This window comes from Aspergillus brasiliensis, assembly GCF_001889945.1.
Source record: "Aspergillus brasiliensis CBS 101740 unplaced genomic scaffold ASPBRscaffold_1, whole genome shotgun sequence".
Classification (NCBI taxonomy): Eukaryota; Fungi; Ascomycota; class Eurotiomycetes; order Eurotiales; family Aspergillaceae; genus Aspergillus; species Aspergillus brasiliensis.
In genome coordinates this window covers 1,019,730-1,035,682 of record NW_027137442.1, presented here as the reverse complement: position 1 = coordinate 1,035,682, position 15,953 = coordinate 1,019,730, and the positions used below count along the sequence as shown (strand labels likewise).

At 52.1% G+C, this 15,953-nt stretch overlaps 6 protein-coding genes and 1 non-coding gene across 7 annotated transcripts; 4 read left to right on the top strand and 3 right to left on the bottom strand.

Annotated features, from left to right (window-relative positions):
* Positions 1 to 287: 287 nt before the first annotated feature.
* ASPBRDRAFT_114751 (cytochrome P450) lies at positions 288 to 2,023 on the top strand (the record flags this gene model as incomplete). The annotated part of the gene is made up of 5 exons (XM_067616844.1): positions 288 to 498; positions 553 to 1,409; positions 1,462 to 1,572; positions 1,632 to 1,798; positions 1,849 to 2,023. The coding sequence occupies 5 exons, from the start codon at positions 288 to 290 to the stop codon at positions 2,021 to 2,023; spliced, it is 1,521 nt and encodes a 506-aa protein (XP_067484374.1).
* A 535-nt stretch (positions 2,024 to 2,558) lies between these two features.
* ASPBRDRAFT_t3 lies at positions 2,559 to 2,652 on the bottom strand. Its single transcript has one exon. It is a non-coding gene; the product is annotated as a tRNA-Gln (tRNA).
* Positions 2,653 to 4,418: 1,766 nt separating this feature from the next.
* Positions 4,419 to 5,774, top strand: ASPBRDRAFT_190464 (NAD-dependent epimerase/dehydratase family protein; the record flags this gene model as incomplete). The annotated part of the gene is made up of 4 exons (XM_067620232.1): positions 4,419 to 4,447; positions 4,528 to 4,762; positions 4,868 to 5,324; positions 5,380 to 5,774. The coding sequence occupies 4 exons, from the start codon at positions 4,419 to 4,421 to the stop codon at positions 5,772 to 5,774; spliced, it is 1,116 nt and encodes a 371-aa protein (XP_067484373.1).
* Positions 5,775 to 5,808: 34 nt separating this feature from the next.
* On the bottom strand, positions 5,809 to 7,715 carry ASPBRDRAFT_140674 (putative oxidoreductase). Its single transcript, XM_067619173.1, has 3 exons — positions 7,298 to 7,715; positions 6,777 to 7,235; positions 5,809 to 6,677 (listed from the first exon to the last, which is right to left on the bottom strand). The coding sequence occupies exons 1-3, from the start codon at positions 7,472 to 7,474 to the stop codon at positions 6,075 to 6,077; spliced, it is 1,239 nt and encodes a 412-aa protein (XP_067484372.1). The 5' UTR covers positions 7,475 to 7,715; the 3' UTR covers positions 5,809 to 6,074.
* Positions 7,704 to 8,531, top strand: ASPBRDRAFT_24832 (putative G-patch domain protein; the record flags this gene model as incomplete). Its single annotated transcript, XM_067622094.1, has 1 exon — positions 7,704 to 8,531. One exon carries the CDS (start codon positions 7,704 to 7,706, stop codon positions 8,529 to 8,531), a length of 828 nt encoding a protein of 275 aa, XP_067484371.1.
* A 116-nt stretch (positions 8,532 to 8,647) lies between these two features.
* ASPBRDRAFT_226627 (Sec1 family protein) lies at positions 8,648 to 11,306 on the bottom strand. Its single transcript, XM_067621992.1, has 7 exons — positions 11,184 to 11,306; positions 11,086 to 11,123; positions 10,906 to 10,993; positions 10,698 to 10,844; positions 10,445 to 10,647; positions 9,932 to 10,398; positions 8,648 to 9,880 (listed from the first exon to the last, which is right to left on the bottom strand). Exons 1-7 carry the CDS (start codon positions 11,215 to 11,217, stop codon positions 8,764 to 8,766), a joined length of 2,094 nt encoding a protein of 697 aa, XP_067484370.1. The 5' UTR covers positions 11,218 to 11,306; the 3' UTR covers positions 8,648 to 8,763.
* A 394-nt stretch (positions 11,307 to 11,700) lies between these two features.
* Positions 11,701 to 14,698, top strand: ASPBRDRAFT_202163 (ATP-dependent RNA helicase SUV3). The gene is made up of 3 exons (XM_067621622.1): positions 11,701 to 12,111; positions 12,186 to 13,300; positions 13,350 to 14,698. Exons 1-3 carry the CDS (start codon positions 11,944 to 11,946, stop codon positions 14,335 to 14,337), a joined length of 2,271 nt encoding a protein of 756 aa, XP_067484369.1. The 5' UTR covers positions 11,701 to 11,943; the 3' UTR covers positions 14,338 to 14,698.
* Positions 14,699 to 15,953: the final 1,255 nt, after the last annotated feature.

The following is a 15,953-nucleotide window of genomic DNA, read 5'->3' as shown; positions in this document are numbered from 1 at the left end:
ATGGAAAGGATGGACGTGTCAAACCTCACCCACAATATATCTCTCCCACATTAATAGGCGGGGTTTTCCCTTAGCGAGTGAGTCGCCTTGCTCTAGACTCCAAGCTAGCTATACTTTCATGTCCTTTTGTGGCCCGGCCGTCTGCAAGGCCGCCAGCGCCACGAGCGAATGCAGCAAGGAGGGTGTGTGTGTTGCTGACACTTACTTATATTGTCGCTTGCGCCGTCACTGTCCATGTACGATGTCTTGTCTCACAGCTTCAGTCAGCATCTGTCATACTGGCCACGATGGCTCTGGAATATTCCCATGTCTGGCTCGCCTTTATCGGCTTGGCAAGCTTGTACGTCCTGCGATCTCTCTATCGTCTCTATTTCCATCCTTTATCTGGTATTCCCGGCCCGAAACTCGCAGCAGCAACACATCTGTATGAGTTCTACTACGATGTTATCTGCCATGGGAGATTTCTGTTTCAGATCGAGAAAATGCATCAGCAATATGGTAGGCACGAAGAAACTCTAACCAGCAGAAGCTCGACTAATTTCCCCATCCCAGGTCCAATTGTTCGCATCAACCCCCGCGAAGTCCATATAAGCGACCCTTCCTTCTATGACGAGATCTATGCGTCCAGCACTCGGAAACGCGACAGGGACTCTTTTGCCTACGGGGCATTTGCGCTCCCCTACTCTATGATCGGCACGATAGGCCACGAACATCACCGCTTCCGACGCAATATCCTTAATGATTTCTTCTCCAAACGGTCCGTCCTTGCCATATCTGACTTCATCGAGGAGCGGGTGGAGAAGCTTATGGGGCGCTTCGAGGGGTTCTATCGTGATCAGAGTGTAGTCAATCTGAGCGATGCATTTGCGGCACTGACTTCGGACGTGATCACCTATTACTGCTATGGAAAGCGCTGGGGTTTCATTGAAGACAAAGACTTCCGCAGCGACGTCCATGGAGGCAACGAAGAAAACACCGGCCTTGGTCATGTCAACCGCTTCTTTCCTTTTTTCCCTGAAACGATGCGCAAGATTCCGCTGCATCTAATGGCGCTATGTCTTCCCGGTAGGGCCGGTATGCTCCAGTTCCAGGGTTCCATTTTGAGTACTATATCCGAAAATACGCACGATGGTTCAAAGGTGCCGGGGAAGGAAGACCAGACCATCTTTAAAAGGTTGACGGACCCCAGCTTACCAGCTGCGGAAAGAAGCCGACGTCGCATCGAGGACGAGGTGTTTACGCTCCTCGGTGCCGGCACAGAAACGACCGCAAGTACCTTGATGATCATGACCTACTACGTGTCGCGGGATAAAGGCATTCGAGACAAGCTGCAGAGTGAACTGAAGCAGGTCCTGCCCACGCCTACCAGTACAGCGACCTGGCCGGAGTTGGAGAAGCTGCCGTATTTGGTTTGTGGGATGTGCCTGCAAGCTGACTATTCTAGCTGACTTGAACTTCTAGACGGCCGTCGTGAATGAGTCTTTACGATTATCCTATGGGTTGATTATGCGGCTGCCCCGCGTGGCACCGACTGAGACACTGAAGTACAAGGACTACGTGATTCCACCGGGGGTATGTTATGATATGCCTCTGCTTTGGTACACTTGTCATAAGCTAAGATCCTTGAATAGACACCAATGAGCACTTCCACTTGGTTCGTCCATCGCGACCCCTCCCTCTTTCCCGAGCCGGACAGATTCGACCCAGAGCGCTGGATCAAGGCTGCAAAAGAAGGGGTGAATCTAACGCGATACATTGTGTCGTTTATGAGAGGAAGCCGAGCTTGCATTGGAATGAAGTCAGTCCTGCCCCCAGCGCTGGCGGAGTTTCTGCTAACCAATCCAGCAGTCTGGCATACATGGAGCTCTACCTGACCATTGCGCATGTAATGCGTCGGTTCAACTTTGACGTGGAGAACACCAGCGCGGAGGGTATGCGCATCACCCGCGACAGGATTGTTCCTGGCACAGAGAAGGGACTGGTGCGGGTGTATGCAAGAGTGACGGACATGATGGAGGATTGAGCAGGTTGCCTTTGACAAAATACTCATACTGCTGAGTTCCAATAGTACTATGTTGGAACAAAACCTGAACTATACCAGTAGCGAATAGAGAGATTTCTCTGTTAGTCCACTTGGTAAATGTCTCAACAGACTACTAGTATATATCCCAGTTCAGGCTAATGCTCAGTACTTTACCATTATGTTTGAGTGGCTGATGAGCCCAGATAGTTAACACGTTATCTGTAACACAAATATGGAGGATTGTCCGTCGATGACTTTATAATTCAATGACAGACATATGAGCAATACCTTGTAGTTCAATCAGTGCTAAGGTCTGGTTACCAAATTGTCAACTGACTTCATTGCAGTATCCATAGTATCCATCCTAGAGCCTCTTCTCCGCCTAGCCAGCCAGCAGCTCGCAAAACCATACGAGAAGATTATCGGCCATCGCATGAAGCAATAGATTGCATGATTCTGTGTTCTATATAGACAAAAAAAAAACAAAAAAGAAGTATTATAAGTGAAAAATACAAAACAACAAAATAATTATATCAGGTCGTGCCCGGGTTCGAACCGGGGTTGTCGGAACTTCCGAAATACAGGAATGTACTCAAAATCCGAAGGGATAACCACTACCCCACACAACCGCATGCGGATAGTTGTCACTTGAAATGTATGGTACATCAATTGCCACATCTTATCTCTACTCATTCTGCAGTGAGGGATTATTCGGACAAATCAACCACCTTGTGAGCAAATAGCCTACACACTGCATACTTCTACGTGTCTCACTCCAGATAAAGCGTTCTTCAAATCTAACTAGAGATAGGTAGTTCTTGGCTTACTGACTGGAAAGCTATTAGCAAGCAAGCATGCAAGCAAGCAACTAACTAACCAGTGGGGACTCAAGACCGGACCGGACCAGACCAGACCAACAAAGACCACCTGTTCGGACTATTTTCTACTACAGTGCGACTTACTTCACAAATCACTGGGGAATATACATTAATTGCATCTATCTAGTATTTACCCCTGAATGTCTGGATATAAATTAGTACATGGCCATTCCCTCATCTCCCTGATCATCGCCGTCGTCATCAAACAGCAGACTCAAGCAGAGAACAGCAATCTGACACTTCGCAGATCTTTTCCCTAATGCTATAATTCGCCCCCCTGGGAGACATGCCTATCAACCACGGAACTATATTACAGGGCAGAGGAAGTGGGAAAGAGAGAAAGAAAGGCAAATAGCAGCACCTGACAGCCCACACGAGATTGATTGGACCCTTGGGATCGGGTGTGGAAGCGGTCCACTTTATGCGTGGTCTACTCTCGAGTCTAGTCTTACTGAGTCGGAAGTGGGAATTGACCCGCTCGGACTGGTAGGTACCTGGACCTGGACCTGGTTAATAGGGTAAAGGAGAGAGAAGAGTAAGGCATGGTGCCATCAGGTTACTATTTCATCTTAGTGTATATGAAGGTAAAGTAATCATGGATATGACACCTTGTGAGATACAGGGAATATTGCGTAGTTAGTAGATGGTGGTCTGGTGGTGCAATTCCAACCCCAGTACGGAGTACTCCGTAATTAGCCGTGACGGACTTGTCTCGGGCCGTGTGTATGTTTCAGTTTAGTTCCATCTCTCTTGTTACTCTGTATGATACTTATTAGTTATTAGCCGATGGGGAACGAGTTAAACAAATAAGATGATGATCAGACAAAGTATTGGCATTTGGGCGGATATGCAGGTATGCACATGGCGGTAGATGATGATGATAATGATAATAATGTATAGAGGGGTAGAAAAACTCCGTAAAGTCAGTACTTTACTCCGACTGGATGATTGTGCATGCTGCATACATGCATGCATCTATCCTGTGGCTGTGAGACTGATAACTATACCAATGAATAAAGTATTTTGAGTGTATTTGAGCAATAAACTGGCTGATGGGGTGATGTGGTGATGTGGGAAGTGGGAAGTGGGATGGATATTGTTGGCGGGGGAGAATTAATATGGATCGTCCCGTGGTTCAGGGCCGTTTACGTAGACTGTCTTGGTTGATCAGCAGGTGGAAAATGAGCAAAAGGGGGTTCATTTTGAATTGAATGGAGAGAGAAAACAGGCAGATCAAGAGGCAGAGAAAGAGGCAATTAGGCAAGAAGAGGTAGATACCTAGTACCTGTACCTGAACACTGATCCAGTGGAAAGATGATGGAGGGTGACTCCATCCAGATGGAATCACCAATTGCGGCCGCCCCTTAAATATCCCGTCCCCGCCGCCCTCTCCGTTTGCGCCATCTTACCTTTCCGTTCCATCTTCTTCCCAATTCCCTCCATCTTCTCTCTCTCTCTCTCTTTCTTCCTCTTTTTCTTCTACTCTCTCTATCTCAGAATCATACCTCACTATCATCATGCCTGCTGGATCAGTTCTTGTCACCGGGTAAGTTCTTCCCATCAATGCCATTGTCTCTTTAACTTTCAATGCACCCGCTGACCCCGCAATCTTCTTCCCCAAAACAGTGGAACGGGCTACATTGGCTCTTTCACCACCCTCGCTCTCCTTGAGGCCGGCTACAAGGTTGTCGTCGCCGACAACCTCTACAACTCCTCTGCTGAGGCTCTCAAGCGCATTGAGTTGATCAGCGGCAAGAAGGCCGAGTTCGCTCAGCTCGATGTCACCGACGAGGCTGGCTTTGACCGTGTCTTTGAGGCCCACCCCGACATTGACAGCGTCATCCACTTTGCTGCTCTGAAGGTGCGCTTTTTTTTTCTCCTGCCTCGCTATGCCTTTATCTACCCCTCTGTCTCCCGGCATACCTCTTGCGTATCAATTCCGTATCTGACTGACATGCATCGATAGGCCGTCGGTGAGTCCGGTGAGAAGCCTCTGGACTACTACCACGTCAACGTCTACGGCACTATCTGCCTGCTGCGCTCCATGGTCCGCCACAATGTCACCAACATCGTCTTCTCCAGCTCCGCCACCGTCTACGGTGATGCCACTCGCTTCCCCAACATGATCCCCATCCCCGAGGAGTGCCCTCTGGGTCCCACCAACCCCTACGGCAACACCAAGTTCGCCGTCGAGACCGCCATCACCGACGTCATCAACGCCCAGCGCAACAACGCCATCAAGGCCGGCAACGAGGCCGAGGCCCAGAAGTGGAACGGTGCTCTGCTCCGTTACTTCAACCCCGCCGGTGCTCACCCCTCTGGTATCATGGGTGAGGACCCTCAGGGTGTCCCCTACAACCTGCTTCCCCTTCTTGCCCAGGTGGCCACCGGCAAGCGCGAGAAGCTGCTCGTCTTCGGAGATGGTAAGTTTTTTGCAGAGAGATGCTGAACTCGAAAATCTAAACTAATTGGGTTCAGACTACGCCTCCCATGACGGAACCGCCATCCGTGACTACATCCACATCCTTGACCTGGCAGATGGTCACTTGAAGGCCCTGAACTACCTCCGCGCCAACAACCCCGGAGTCCGTGCCTGGAACTTGGGTACCGGCAAGGGTAGCACTGTGTACGAGATGATCCGTGCCTTCTCGGCGGCCGTGGGCCGTGACCTCCCCTACGAGGTTGCCCCCCGCCGTGCCGGTGACGTGCTCAACCTGACCTCCAACCCCACGCGCGCCAACAACGAGCTGGGCTGGAAGGCCGAGCGCACCCTCGAGCAGGCCTGCGAGGACCTCTGGCTGTGGACCCGCAACAACCCCCAGGGTTACCGCCAACAGCCCCCGGCCGAGCTGCTGGAGAAGCTGCGGAAATAAAGTAATAATGACCCGAGCATGTTAGAATTTCTTCTTTTTTTCTTTTTGCCAGGAAAATCGATATAGAGACACGATTGGACCTTGCTAATTGGATGACGAATTTCCTTTTTTCCCCTTGTTGTTGTTGTTGTATCTAGAGAGCAGAGCTTTGATGTAACTGTGATTTCGCCATGCGATGTATGCAGCGATAGGATAGACCTTGGATCTCGTAGCTCTATCAATACAGATCAATGTGATAATGCACACTCCCCAACACCAGAACCAAATAGACAGACAGACACTATGCTATTATACAACTATTTATTTCCCCTTCCGACTCCTCCTCGACCCAGGCGTCTGTTCCTTCGTCCCCGACCCCGACGCTTTATTCTTCTCATTCTGCTCGGCCACCTCCTTCTCCTTATTCGCCAACGCCCTCCGCACCGCCGACTCCCTCTCCTTGAGCTCAATCAGCTTCTCACTAAACTCCCACAACATCTTCCCAGCCTCCTCATCCTTGATCTCCTTCCTGGCCACATCAACCTCCTTACACTCCTTGATCATCCACCCGCCTTCTCCCCGTCCATACTCCGCCTCCATCGCCGCATACAACACACTCTGCGCTCCCTGCTGCGGCGACTTCAACACCAACCACCACACCGGCCACGTCACCAGATACACCAGCAACCCCCACAACGATCCCCCGGTCATCCATCTCCGCATGCCGGGCGTGCGACTGAACCCAGGATCCACCATAATCACCCGCGCACTGCACGGCTGTCCATCCGGTCGCTTGAACGCATTCAAATGTTTCTGGAATGATTGCGCGAATACCATGAGGGAGAGTTTGCTCAGTCCGTATAGACTCACTCCCTTCATCGTCTTCTTCTTAGCCTTGGGCTTCTCTCGTTGTAGTTTCCCATTCTTCATCACCACCCTCCTCCCTTCACCACCATTATTCTTATTATTACCCTCCTCCTCCGCAGCATTATTTGCAGCAGTAATAGCAGCCGCAGCCTCCACCTGCCTCAAATCCCACTTCGCCCCAATATAACTCGAACACGTCGTAAACACGACCCGAACATCCCGATGTGCCGGCTGCGCCCTCAACGCCGGAGACAAGATACTCAGCAGATGGAAGTTCGCTAGGTAATTCACCATCCATTCCTCATCGATGCCATCCACCGTGAGCTTCCGTTTCTGGGATACGGGTGGCGCCGCGTTCCCGCAGAGAATCACCATGTCGAGACGTCGCGGCGGGACATTGTCGATCCATTTCGTGGCGAAGGTGCGGATGGAGTGGAGGGATGAGAGGTCGACTTGCTCGGCGTAGATGAGCTGGTTGTTGGTGCTGCGGCGGAGGTCTTCGATGTATTCGGCCAGGAAGATGTCGGTGGGTGGGTGTTGCGTGAGGAGGATGATTTGGGCGCCGCGGGAGGCCAGGGACGAGGCTATTTGCGCGCCGATGCCGGATGTGCCGCCCTGATTATTATCGATGTATTAGTATGAGGAGGGGGAATTGGGAGGGGATAGGATGGATGTACAGTTATCATAACGATCTTGGAGTGCATCAATCGCTCAGAGGTGTTTCGAGCACCCCCGAAATAATATTTCAGGGCGGCCAGGAGCACCGCCCAGGGGAGATACTTGAGGATTGTCCATAGGTGCGGGATGGAGGATGTGCCTTCTGTTATTGCTTGGGTGATGATGGGGATGGGCATTTTGCCTGCAGTTGATTATGTATGTGTGGTTGAAAGGGGAGGAGGGGAAGGTAGGAGACAGATATCTGTCTACTTAGTAACTAACGGACGGAGTTAAGTCGAGAACAATTGTCGGAGGTACGCAGTTACATATCTTAGCGGCCGATCTCCCGCCACTCACACAGCTGCCATCATCCTCACTCTCTCCTTACATCACAGCAACTAATATATACAGACAGAACTGTCGAAAATGCCACCCCCTCACCACTCAAATGAGGATGATGATAATAATGATGATGAATACTTCCTCCCCCTCGAAGACCAACGAGTCTTCGGCGCCGGGATCCGTCGCAAGCGCGTCCCGTTCGTGCGCTCCTCCGAACAACAGCACCTCTCTACCACAGATGATTTTACACGAGTATCGTCGGAGCCACCAGCAGCTCCAGCCGGGCAGAGCATAGCGAATAAATATTTGTCCATTGTTCTTTCGAAACCGGCGTCGAGTCCAGCTACTCCTATACAATCACAATCTACCCCAGACTCAGAACCGACCTCAGATTCACATCCACATTCAGACAAAGATGCAGCAGAGATCTGCCCCGTCTGTAACCTCCCATACACTACACCTACACCGTCAACATCGTTAGAAGGAGAAGAAGGCGAACAGAAGAGACACATTCATGAAGCCACCCTCCCTCACCAACTCAGCCTCCCGCACTCGCACCCTCCCTCACATCTCGATCGCACACGCCCCGGACTCCGCTACCTAGCGGCGTACGGCTGGGACCCCGACTCGCGGGTTGGGTTGGGGCCTCAGGGGCGAGAGGGGATACGGGAGCCGGTGAAGGGGAAGGTGAAGGAGGATACGGTGGGGTTGGGGGCTGTTGTTCCTAATGTTAAGGATAAGGATAAAGGTGGTGGGAGGGGGGTGCAGAAGAATACTAAGCAGAAGGAGAAGAAGATATTGAATGCAAAGGAGGTGAGAAGGGGTCAGTTGGAGGAGAGGAAGAAGGGGGAGAGGTTGCGAGAGTTGTTTTTCCAGGATGAGGATGTGTTGAGGTATCTTCATGGGAAATAAGTATCTTACTTTGATTTGGTGTTTGGGATGGGATGGGATGGGATGGAGCATTGGTTTTGGTATATACCCAGGAGTTGAATGTTAAGTATTAAAGTTCTGTAGTCTGCATGGTACATACATAGTCACTACATACACAGAAGATACTAGACAGCTAGTATTAGGATGTTCGCGGTTGGAACTGAAAGTATGGCAGTCCGGTTGACTGCATTCGGCAACGACCAGTGGTAAGAGGCTACCGGAAGAAGCGGTGCTTCTTCTCCTTCTTCTCCTTTTTCTCTTTCTTGTCCTTCTCCTTCTCCTTCTCCGGCGGCGCTGCTCCGTTCGCCGGTTTGCCGTTCGTCCCCAGTGACATCGCCGCCAGCGCGGATGTCGGTGCCATCGGTTTCAGGTTCACCGGGACCGGCTTCTTCACGGGCTGTGCCGGCGGCGGTGGAGCTTCCCGCTCAAAGAGATGCGCCGGCGCTGTGGGCTTGGGTCGTTCGGCGGGGATGTCAAGCCGGCGTCGGTCGACACTGAGATCGCCCACCTGGCGCAGGAACATCCCAGGAGACAGCATGTGCGATGTGGCCAGGAACACGTCCTTGCCGCACGCCTGCGAGATCTCGTAGCATGTACGTGACTCTCCGTACGTAGCACCACCCGCCATGAACACGATAATCCGCTGTCGCGGCTGCTCGCCCGTAGACCGCGTCCGGGCCCACGTCGGTTTGGCACTGCGCAGCGACGCCTGGGAGAGACTCTCTTGTTGCCCTGGCGCGTCGGTATCCGTGTGTGGCCGCGTGAATGGGAACACCCCGGGGTCCAACGTACCGCGCACCAGCTCCTCCAAGATCAACTTGAGGTTCAGGTCGTAGCGTGAGAGGCTCTCCTCTTCGTCGATGGGCCCAGAGGGTGGCTTCCTGGTGAACAGCGGCTGCACCGGTGGCTTATCGTCCTTCAAGGGCTTCTCCACACGGGCTCCAAGTAGATCGAGGTTGGCCACAATTTCACCGTCCTGCGGTGCAAGTTGCGCGTGTGCCAGAAGCTTCCGGATGTCGCCCGCGAGGATGCCTCCCCGGTAAATAATATAAAGCAGCAAGAGTCTCAGTCGCTCTGGCTGCTTGATCGCATCGTCGTCAAGCAATTGTACCAGCTGGGAAGCCAGGTTCTTTGCCTTCTTGTAGTTCTCGTCCATGCCAGTGGCGAAGCATTGTTCGACCGAGCTTACTTCGAGGAGCTTGTGCTTCTGGAAGTAACTCATACACTCTTGCGCCATGTTAAGGTGCAGTGTATAAGCGTCTCTCCCCTTTTGGAACTCCGTCAGGCCCGCCAGCATGTCCTTAATGGTGCTCACGTTCGCTTTATCGTTGCTGTCACACGGTTAGCAGGCATCAAACGACAAACAATGTGCTGTCACTCACTCTTCCGCAAACTGAGGGTTGGCAGCCCGGAACTTGGCAAAATCTTCACCGAGCTTTCCGAGCACATCCTTCATGTGCATGTGGCGATACTCTACCCACACGTTGTCTTCCTCGTTGATCTCCATATCCTTGATTTCCTCGTTATGGCTTCCCTCGTTGATGACGGTCTTGTACGTAACCTTGTCGCCATCACTGATCGGGAGCAGATCGTGCACCATGGACTGGTATGTAAACTCATGGAGCAGGGGCGCGATCAGGTCCATGGACCGGTCCACGACCAACAGCACACCGCGCGGTCTGGGGGACGGGGGCGGGAAGTCGCGCTGGAATTGCGCAAACTGATCCAGCTCGTTCTGAATGAATCGCGCCAGATGTGAACACAGCACGCTGGCCTCGTGTGTCGGGGTCCGTGGGCGGTAGTACCGGATCACTGGGTACTCCCCTAAACTCGCACAAAGCGACACAACCTGTCCAGTCAATACCAGCTCAATATGCACAGGCAGCCTAGCTCACCTTTTGTGCCAAACCCTCCAAGTGCGCGCGGATCAAGTGATTACAACCAGGGTGGAACAACACCGGAAAGCTCCATGGATCTCGGAAGGTAATCAAGCGCGATTCCCGGGGGAAGTAGTCGGCATTCATGATCTGAACATTGGCGATCTGGTCGCGGGCCAGCTGGGAACGGTCCAATCTAGCGCGCTGCTGCGGATCGAGAACTGCGAGCGACGTCAGCACCAAGCGGCCATCAAGGAAGCAGGTGCCCGACATGATGTCCAAACCAACCACGCTTTCCGGTATCTCTTCCTCTCAAAATCCGCCATAATACAGTCGACAATGTGTGGAAGGGGCGAGAGGATATACAGCGCATCCATCGTAGGATTGGGGGAGCGCCGATGCTCGATCTGTTCAACATCTTGCGGGACGGCCATTAGCGCCGCACCGGGACGACGAGGGATACAACGAGAGGGACTCACTGGTGACATTGAGGTTGAGAATATCATCCTCACTGACCGCATTGTCGATTAGCTTGCGACTGGTCTCGTCCACCACCAATACCTTCCACTGTAGACAAAACAACGTCAGTTCTGCGGCGGGGTGAAACGAGGCGGGGGCCAAATCCACGGTAAGGAGAAGGGGAGGGGAAGCAATCGCACCTCATTACCCGCCGCATAACGGATCGTGTTCAAAGTAACTAGCGGGAACAAGTAGTTAATACATCGATAGCCTATAGTTTTTAGGGAAAACTACTCACGATCACGCTGGATGTTGAGGATTGAGGTGCTCATTGTGGCTGACCGGCAGCCCTCACGGGGGCATAGACACTAGACTTCACGATTGCTGGGGAGGGGAATGACGGGGGAGCGGTAGGGAGGGAACCGGAAGATAAGGCACAGCCAGAGCCAGCAATGGAGAAGGGGGAGCAATGGAGAACAATACTCAGGGGCAGCCGTGATGGGCACCAGCGATGCGGGCAGGCTTTCTTTTTGAAACGTACTCCGTAAGTCGGGACTCAGGATATCCCCGAGACTGGAGACTGAGACAGGAAGAGACCCTCTTTCTGCTGTTGCTCCCCCAGCGGGTCAAAAGCATCATTCTTCCTGTCTTAATCACCCGATCCGTCAGGCGGTGTGGCTCTTTCCTTTCTCTTTCCGGTTAGTCTGCGGCGATCGCCCGCTGCAGGGAATCAGGAAATCAGGCACCAAGGCACCCAGGCCGCGAGAAAAAGCCGATGGCGAATGAATGCCATCCAGATAGATAGTGACTATCCTCGGTTCTCAACGACTGATTTCTCCCTCGCGCGCGGCTGCAGGACGATGCGGTGATTGGCTTCTGACTGGTCAGGGGTTATCTGTATCGTTTTCTTTTGGATCTTCCTAACCAGTCCCTCGTTTCCCTTCCTCTCTCGCCTCCTGCATATCAATTACCTCCCCGATCTCCGCAGAGCCCGCTCCGCAGCTTGACAGCAACGGCGATCAGTCGACCTGACATTGCTCGCAGCACAGCTCGGTGGGATGCAGTCATGGAGTCGCAGAGGCAACTATTGCCTCTTCTGCACCTTCCAGTCGGTGTCACGTCCCGTCAGGACGTTTGTGACATCCCCGGTGCTGCAGAGATCCAACAAACCATCCAAGAGACAGCGCTATTTAAAAAGCCTTGAAGATAAAATCGAGGAAGTTACTGTACATACCCATCCCCTTACGCCATTATCTCTAAATATATTTTATATCAAATGGCTGATTTCATTTTTGTATAGTCTTCTAGGAGATCTGCTCCCCCGGCCTTCGCTTCGAAAAGGAACACTCGACAAACGCTTGCAGCCAAAGATTTCGCGGGCGTAGTAACACACGCTTTGAGCATCTACCGGCAAAATCTCACAGAGAAAGATGATCCAGCTTTGGCTAATTGGTCCCGGTTCGAACGAACCATGCTGAACGCATGTAAAATGGATGAGCGAAAAAGCGTCGGTCCATTACGCCACATCAAGGATGCGCTGCATAGATCTTACTTGCAAAATGGCGTTCGGGGCTTGATCAACGAGTTGGAGTTTCACATGTACGCAGAGGATGTCACGTCGAGATACTCAGCCCCCAATCTCGAAGCACAGAAGAAAGTGGCGGATTTGCGACGCCCGGCCGAGTGGTATCCGCAAGCACGCGCTTTGCAGCGAACAATCCATTTGCACGTGGGACCGACAAACTCGGGAAAGACGTATCACGCGCTTAAGCGTTTGGAGGCATCCAAGCGTGGCTTTTACGCTGGCCCATTGAGGTTGCTGGCACAGGAAGTATTCCATCGCTTCCAAGCGAACGGGACCTCCTGCAGTCTCATTACTGGTGACGATGTCAAGATTCCCGAGGATGGAAAACCCTCCAGAATCGTGAGCAACACCGTCGAGATGGTTAGCTTGGGAGATCAATATGAGGTGGGTGTTGTTGACGAGATCCAAATGATCGCAGATCCTCACCGTGGGTGGGCTTGGACTCGTGCCGTGCTCGGTGCGCGTGCCACGGAACTACATCTCTGCGGTGAAGTCAGAGCTGTGCCTTTGATCAAAGAATTGGCTGCCTTGACGGGCGACAAGCTCGAGATCCATAGGTATGAGCGACTGAATCCGCTGAAAGTGCAGAATCGCAGTCTCAAAGGTGACCTCAAGAATCTCCAAAAGGGAGATTGCCTGGTGTCATTCTCTCGTGTCGGTATTCACGCATTGAAAGCAGACATTGAGAAGACTACTGGTAAGCGGGCGGCTATCGTCTACGGAAGTCTGCCGGCAGAGATTCGGACCCAGCAAGCCAGTCTGTTCAACGACCCCGACAATGACTACGACTTTCTCGTTGCCAGTGACGCCATCGGTATGGGTCTGAATTTGTAAGTCTGTCATCTACTTACCGTCTCGTATCGTGTCTAACTGTAGCAGGAGCTGCAAGCGTATCATCTTCGAAACGCTCATCAAACGGGTTCCCGGAGGCCTTCAGAGACTTAGCGTGCCTGAGATCAAGCAGATTGGTGGACGCGCTGGACGATATCGGTCCGCCGCACAACAGCAGGAAGATGGAAGAAGCTCTGACGATGACACCAACGTCGGCTATGTCACTTCCTTGGAAGATATTGATCTACCTTATATCCGCGAGGCAATGGAGAGCGAACCCCCACCGCTCGTGTCGGCCGGTATCCTCCCTCCTGATTCGGTCTACCAGAAAGTTGCAGCATACTTCCCAAGCAATGTTCCGCTAGAATACCTGATCAAGCGTTTGATGGTGGTCTCCCAAGTTCACCCGTTGTTCTTCTTGTGTGACCCCCGCAATCAGCTGGAGAACGCCGAGGTTATTGATGCTGTCGATGGATTGCGGACGGCAGATCAGCTTACATTCATGGCCTCACCTATGCACACGAGACTCATCGCAGGTCGCGACGCTGCCATTGCTTTCATCAAATGCGTCGCAGAGCATTCTGACGGTCGTCTGCTAGACATTCAGGCGCTCAACCTTGAAATCTTGGAAGAGCCGGTGTCCGGTAACAAGGAGTACCTCAACGAACTGGAAACCTTGCACAAATCGGTCATCTTGTATCTGTGGCTTAGTTACCGGTGTGGCGGAGTTTTCACCGATAGAACGTTGGCGTCCCATGTGAAGCAGCTGGTGGAGGAGAGGATGGTTAGAGCATTGACTGAATTCTCGGCCAACAAGAAACTCAGAAAGGATGCCTCTCTCCGACGACAAATTGCGCTGCAGAAGCAGATTCAAGAGCAGAAACGGTTGCTCGCCGACGCAGATGTTGACTCATACGGCACTGAAGATGAAACTGCTGCCGTTGATCTGTCTGCTGACGAAGAGCAGATGGAAGAGCAGCTGCAAGAGCGGTCGGAGGACGAGGCTGGAGAAGCTCCCCAAGCACGCGCTGCATAGAGATGCTATTTCTTAGACCATTGCGTTACGCGCTATTGCAGTCCTCGCTACGCTCTATTGATATGGATTTTACAGCATTGGGTGCCGTTGGTCGATGAGCTATTCGAAACAGCGCCGTCCCTCATCCTTCATGCTGAAACAATCTTCCTCAAGACTCATGTCCCGAAACTTTTGCACTTGGACGTTATCACGGCATGATATTAAATATGGCTAAGATGAACATGGGATCCCATATAAGCACATGTAATATAGTTTGTTATCGTTGAGATGATCATGTACATAACTCAAAACTCGACTCCAGAAGGCGCCACGACGTCCTCTTCACCATCAAACACTATCATAAATGGTACTGTATGAGAACACTTCTATAGACATGAAAATATAGGATTTCATGTTACTTGCGATAAATCCACAGTATAACATCTGCAGTGTTAAGCTCAGTGAGAGCAGATAGTTAACCAGAAGCTGCTTATCTTATCGGTGGCGGATTCCCCGAAAACGCCACAACGATTTTCCGCGCCAGTGAGCTTTGCCGGTTCCAGAACCGCGGAGGGAAGACGCAGTCCTCACTTTGCGACCAGAGGAGTGTTTTGCACTCTCTCGCGAAATCTCCCTAATCCATACTCCAATCATTCATCTATACCACCTTATTTCTCCAGGGCCGACCACTACCACAATTTCCTCCATCCGCCATGGACGACCTCCAGTCGCTGGAGCTCTTTTCGCTCGTGTCGCGGATAACGAGCGAAATCCAGAACCATCTCGGCGTCAACGACAAGACATTAGCAGAATTCGTGATCGACCAGCACCTAAAATGCGGCTCATTCGCGGATTTCAGCAAGAGCATGGAGGAGATGGGCGCGGAGTTTCCTCGGAGTTTGCTGGAGAGTATTGATCGTTTGGTGCTTACGATGCATCCGAAGTATAAGTCGAAGAAGGCGGAAACGACAAATACATCTGGCGGTGATGATGACATGGATGTTTTGGATGCGCTGGAGAAGAAAGCGCGTGTGTTCAAGGGACTGGCTGTGCCGGATAAGGTTCAACAGTGGGATGAGGAGGAAGATCATATTCAGCGAAGGGATGTCGAGGAGGGCGATGCGAAGGCTGATGCTATGGATGATACCTTTGCCATGCTGGAGGGATTAGCGGGCAAAGCGCGTCAAGAGAAACCTGCCCCGGCGCCGCAGTCGTCGTCGAGGAATGACCGCGGCAGTACTAGGAAGCGCAGCAGAAGCCCCGATTATGACGATTCCCGACGTGGACGTAGACGCCATGATAGATACCGGTCCCGATCGCGATCGCACAGTCCTCGATACAGCAAGAGGGGTGGTGATGATGAGGTGGATGAGTTTGGTCGGTCAAAGAGCAAATACAGCAGCAGGGATGATTATCGCAATGGACACAGTGAGCGGAGGAGTCGCCGGGATCGCGATGAAGATGGCGAGTATTTCCGGAAACCACCGCCTATGGAGCTGGATGAGCAACCGGTGCTATACAAGGTCTACGATGGTCGTGTCACGGGAGTGAAGGACTTTGGTGCCTTCGTGAACTTGCCTGGTGTGAAGGGCAAGGTGGATGGCTTGGTACATGTTTCGGCCATGCAGGAGGGAGCA

Excerpts from the sequence above, each read along its gene's own strand:
- ASPBRDRAFT_140674 (XM_067619173.1), bottom strand. The coding sequence starts at position 7,474 with ATGCCCATCCCCATCATCACCCAAGCAATAACAGAAGGCACATCCTCC. Across the intron at positions 7,236-7,297 it reads CCAAGATCGTTATGATAACT|GGCGGCACATCCGGCATCGG; the intron begins GTACATCCATCC and ends GATAATAATCAG. Across the intron at positions 6,678-6,776 it reads CGAAGTGGGATTTGAGGCAG|AATGGGAAACTACAACGAGA; the intron begins GTGGAGGCTGCG and ends GTGGTGATGAAG.
- ASPBRDRAFT_226627 (XM_067621992.1), bottom strand. The coding sequence starts at position 11,217 with ATGAGCACCTCAATCCTCAACATCCAGCGTGATC. Across the intron at positions 10,994-11,085 it reads GTTATGCGGCGGGTAATGAG|TGGAAGGTATTGGTGGTGGA; the intron begins GTGCGATTGCTT and ends TTTTGTCTACAG. Across the intron at positions 9,881-9,931 it reads AACCCTCAGTTTGCGGAAGA|CAACGATAAAGCGAACGTGA; the intron begins GTGAGTGACAGC and ends ACCGTGTGACAG.
- ASPBRDRAFT_202163 (XM_067621622.1), top strand. The coding sequence starts at position 11,944 with ATGCAGTCATGGAGTCGCAGAGGCAACTATTGCCTCTTCTGCACCTTC. Across the intron at positions 12,112-12,185 it reads ATAAAATCGAGGAAGTTACT|TCTTCTAGGAGATCTGCTCC; the intron begins GTACATACCCAT and ends ATTTTTGTATAG. Across the intron at positions 13,301-13,349 it reads ATCGGTATGGGTCTGAATTT|GAGCTGCAAGCGTATCATCT; the intron begins GTAAGTCTGTCA and ends TAACTGTAGCAG.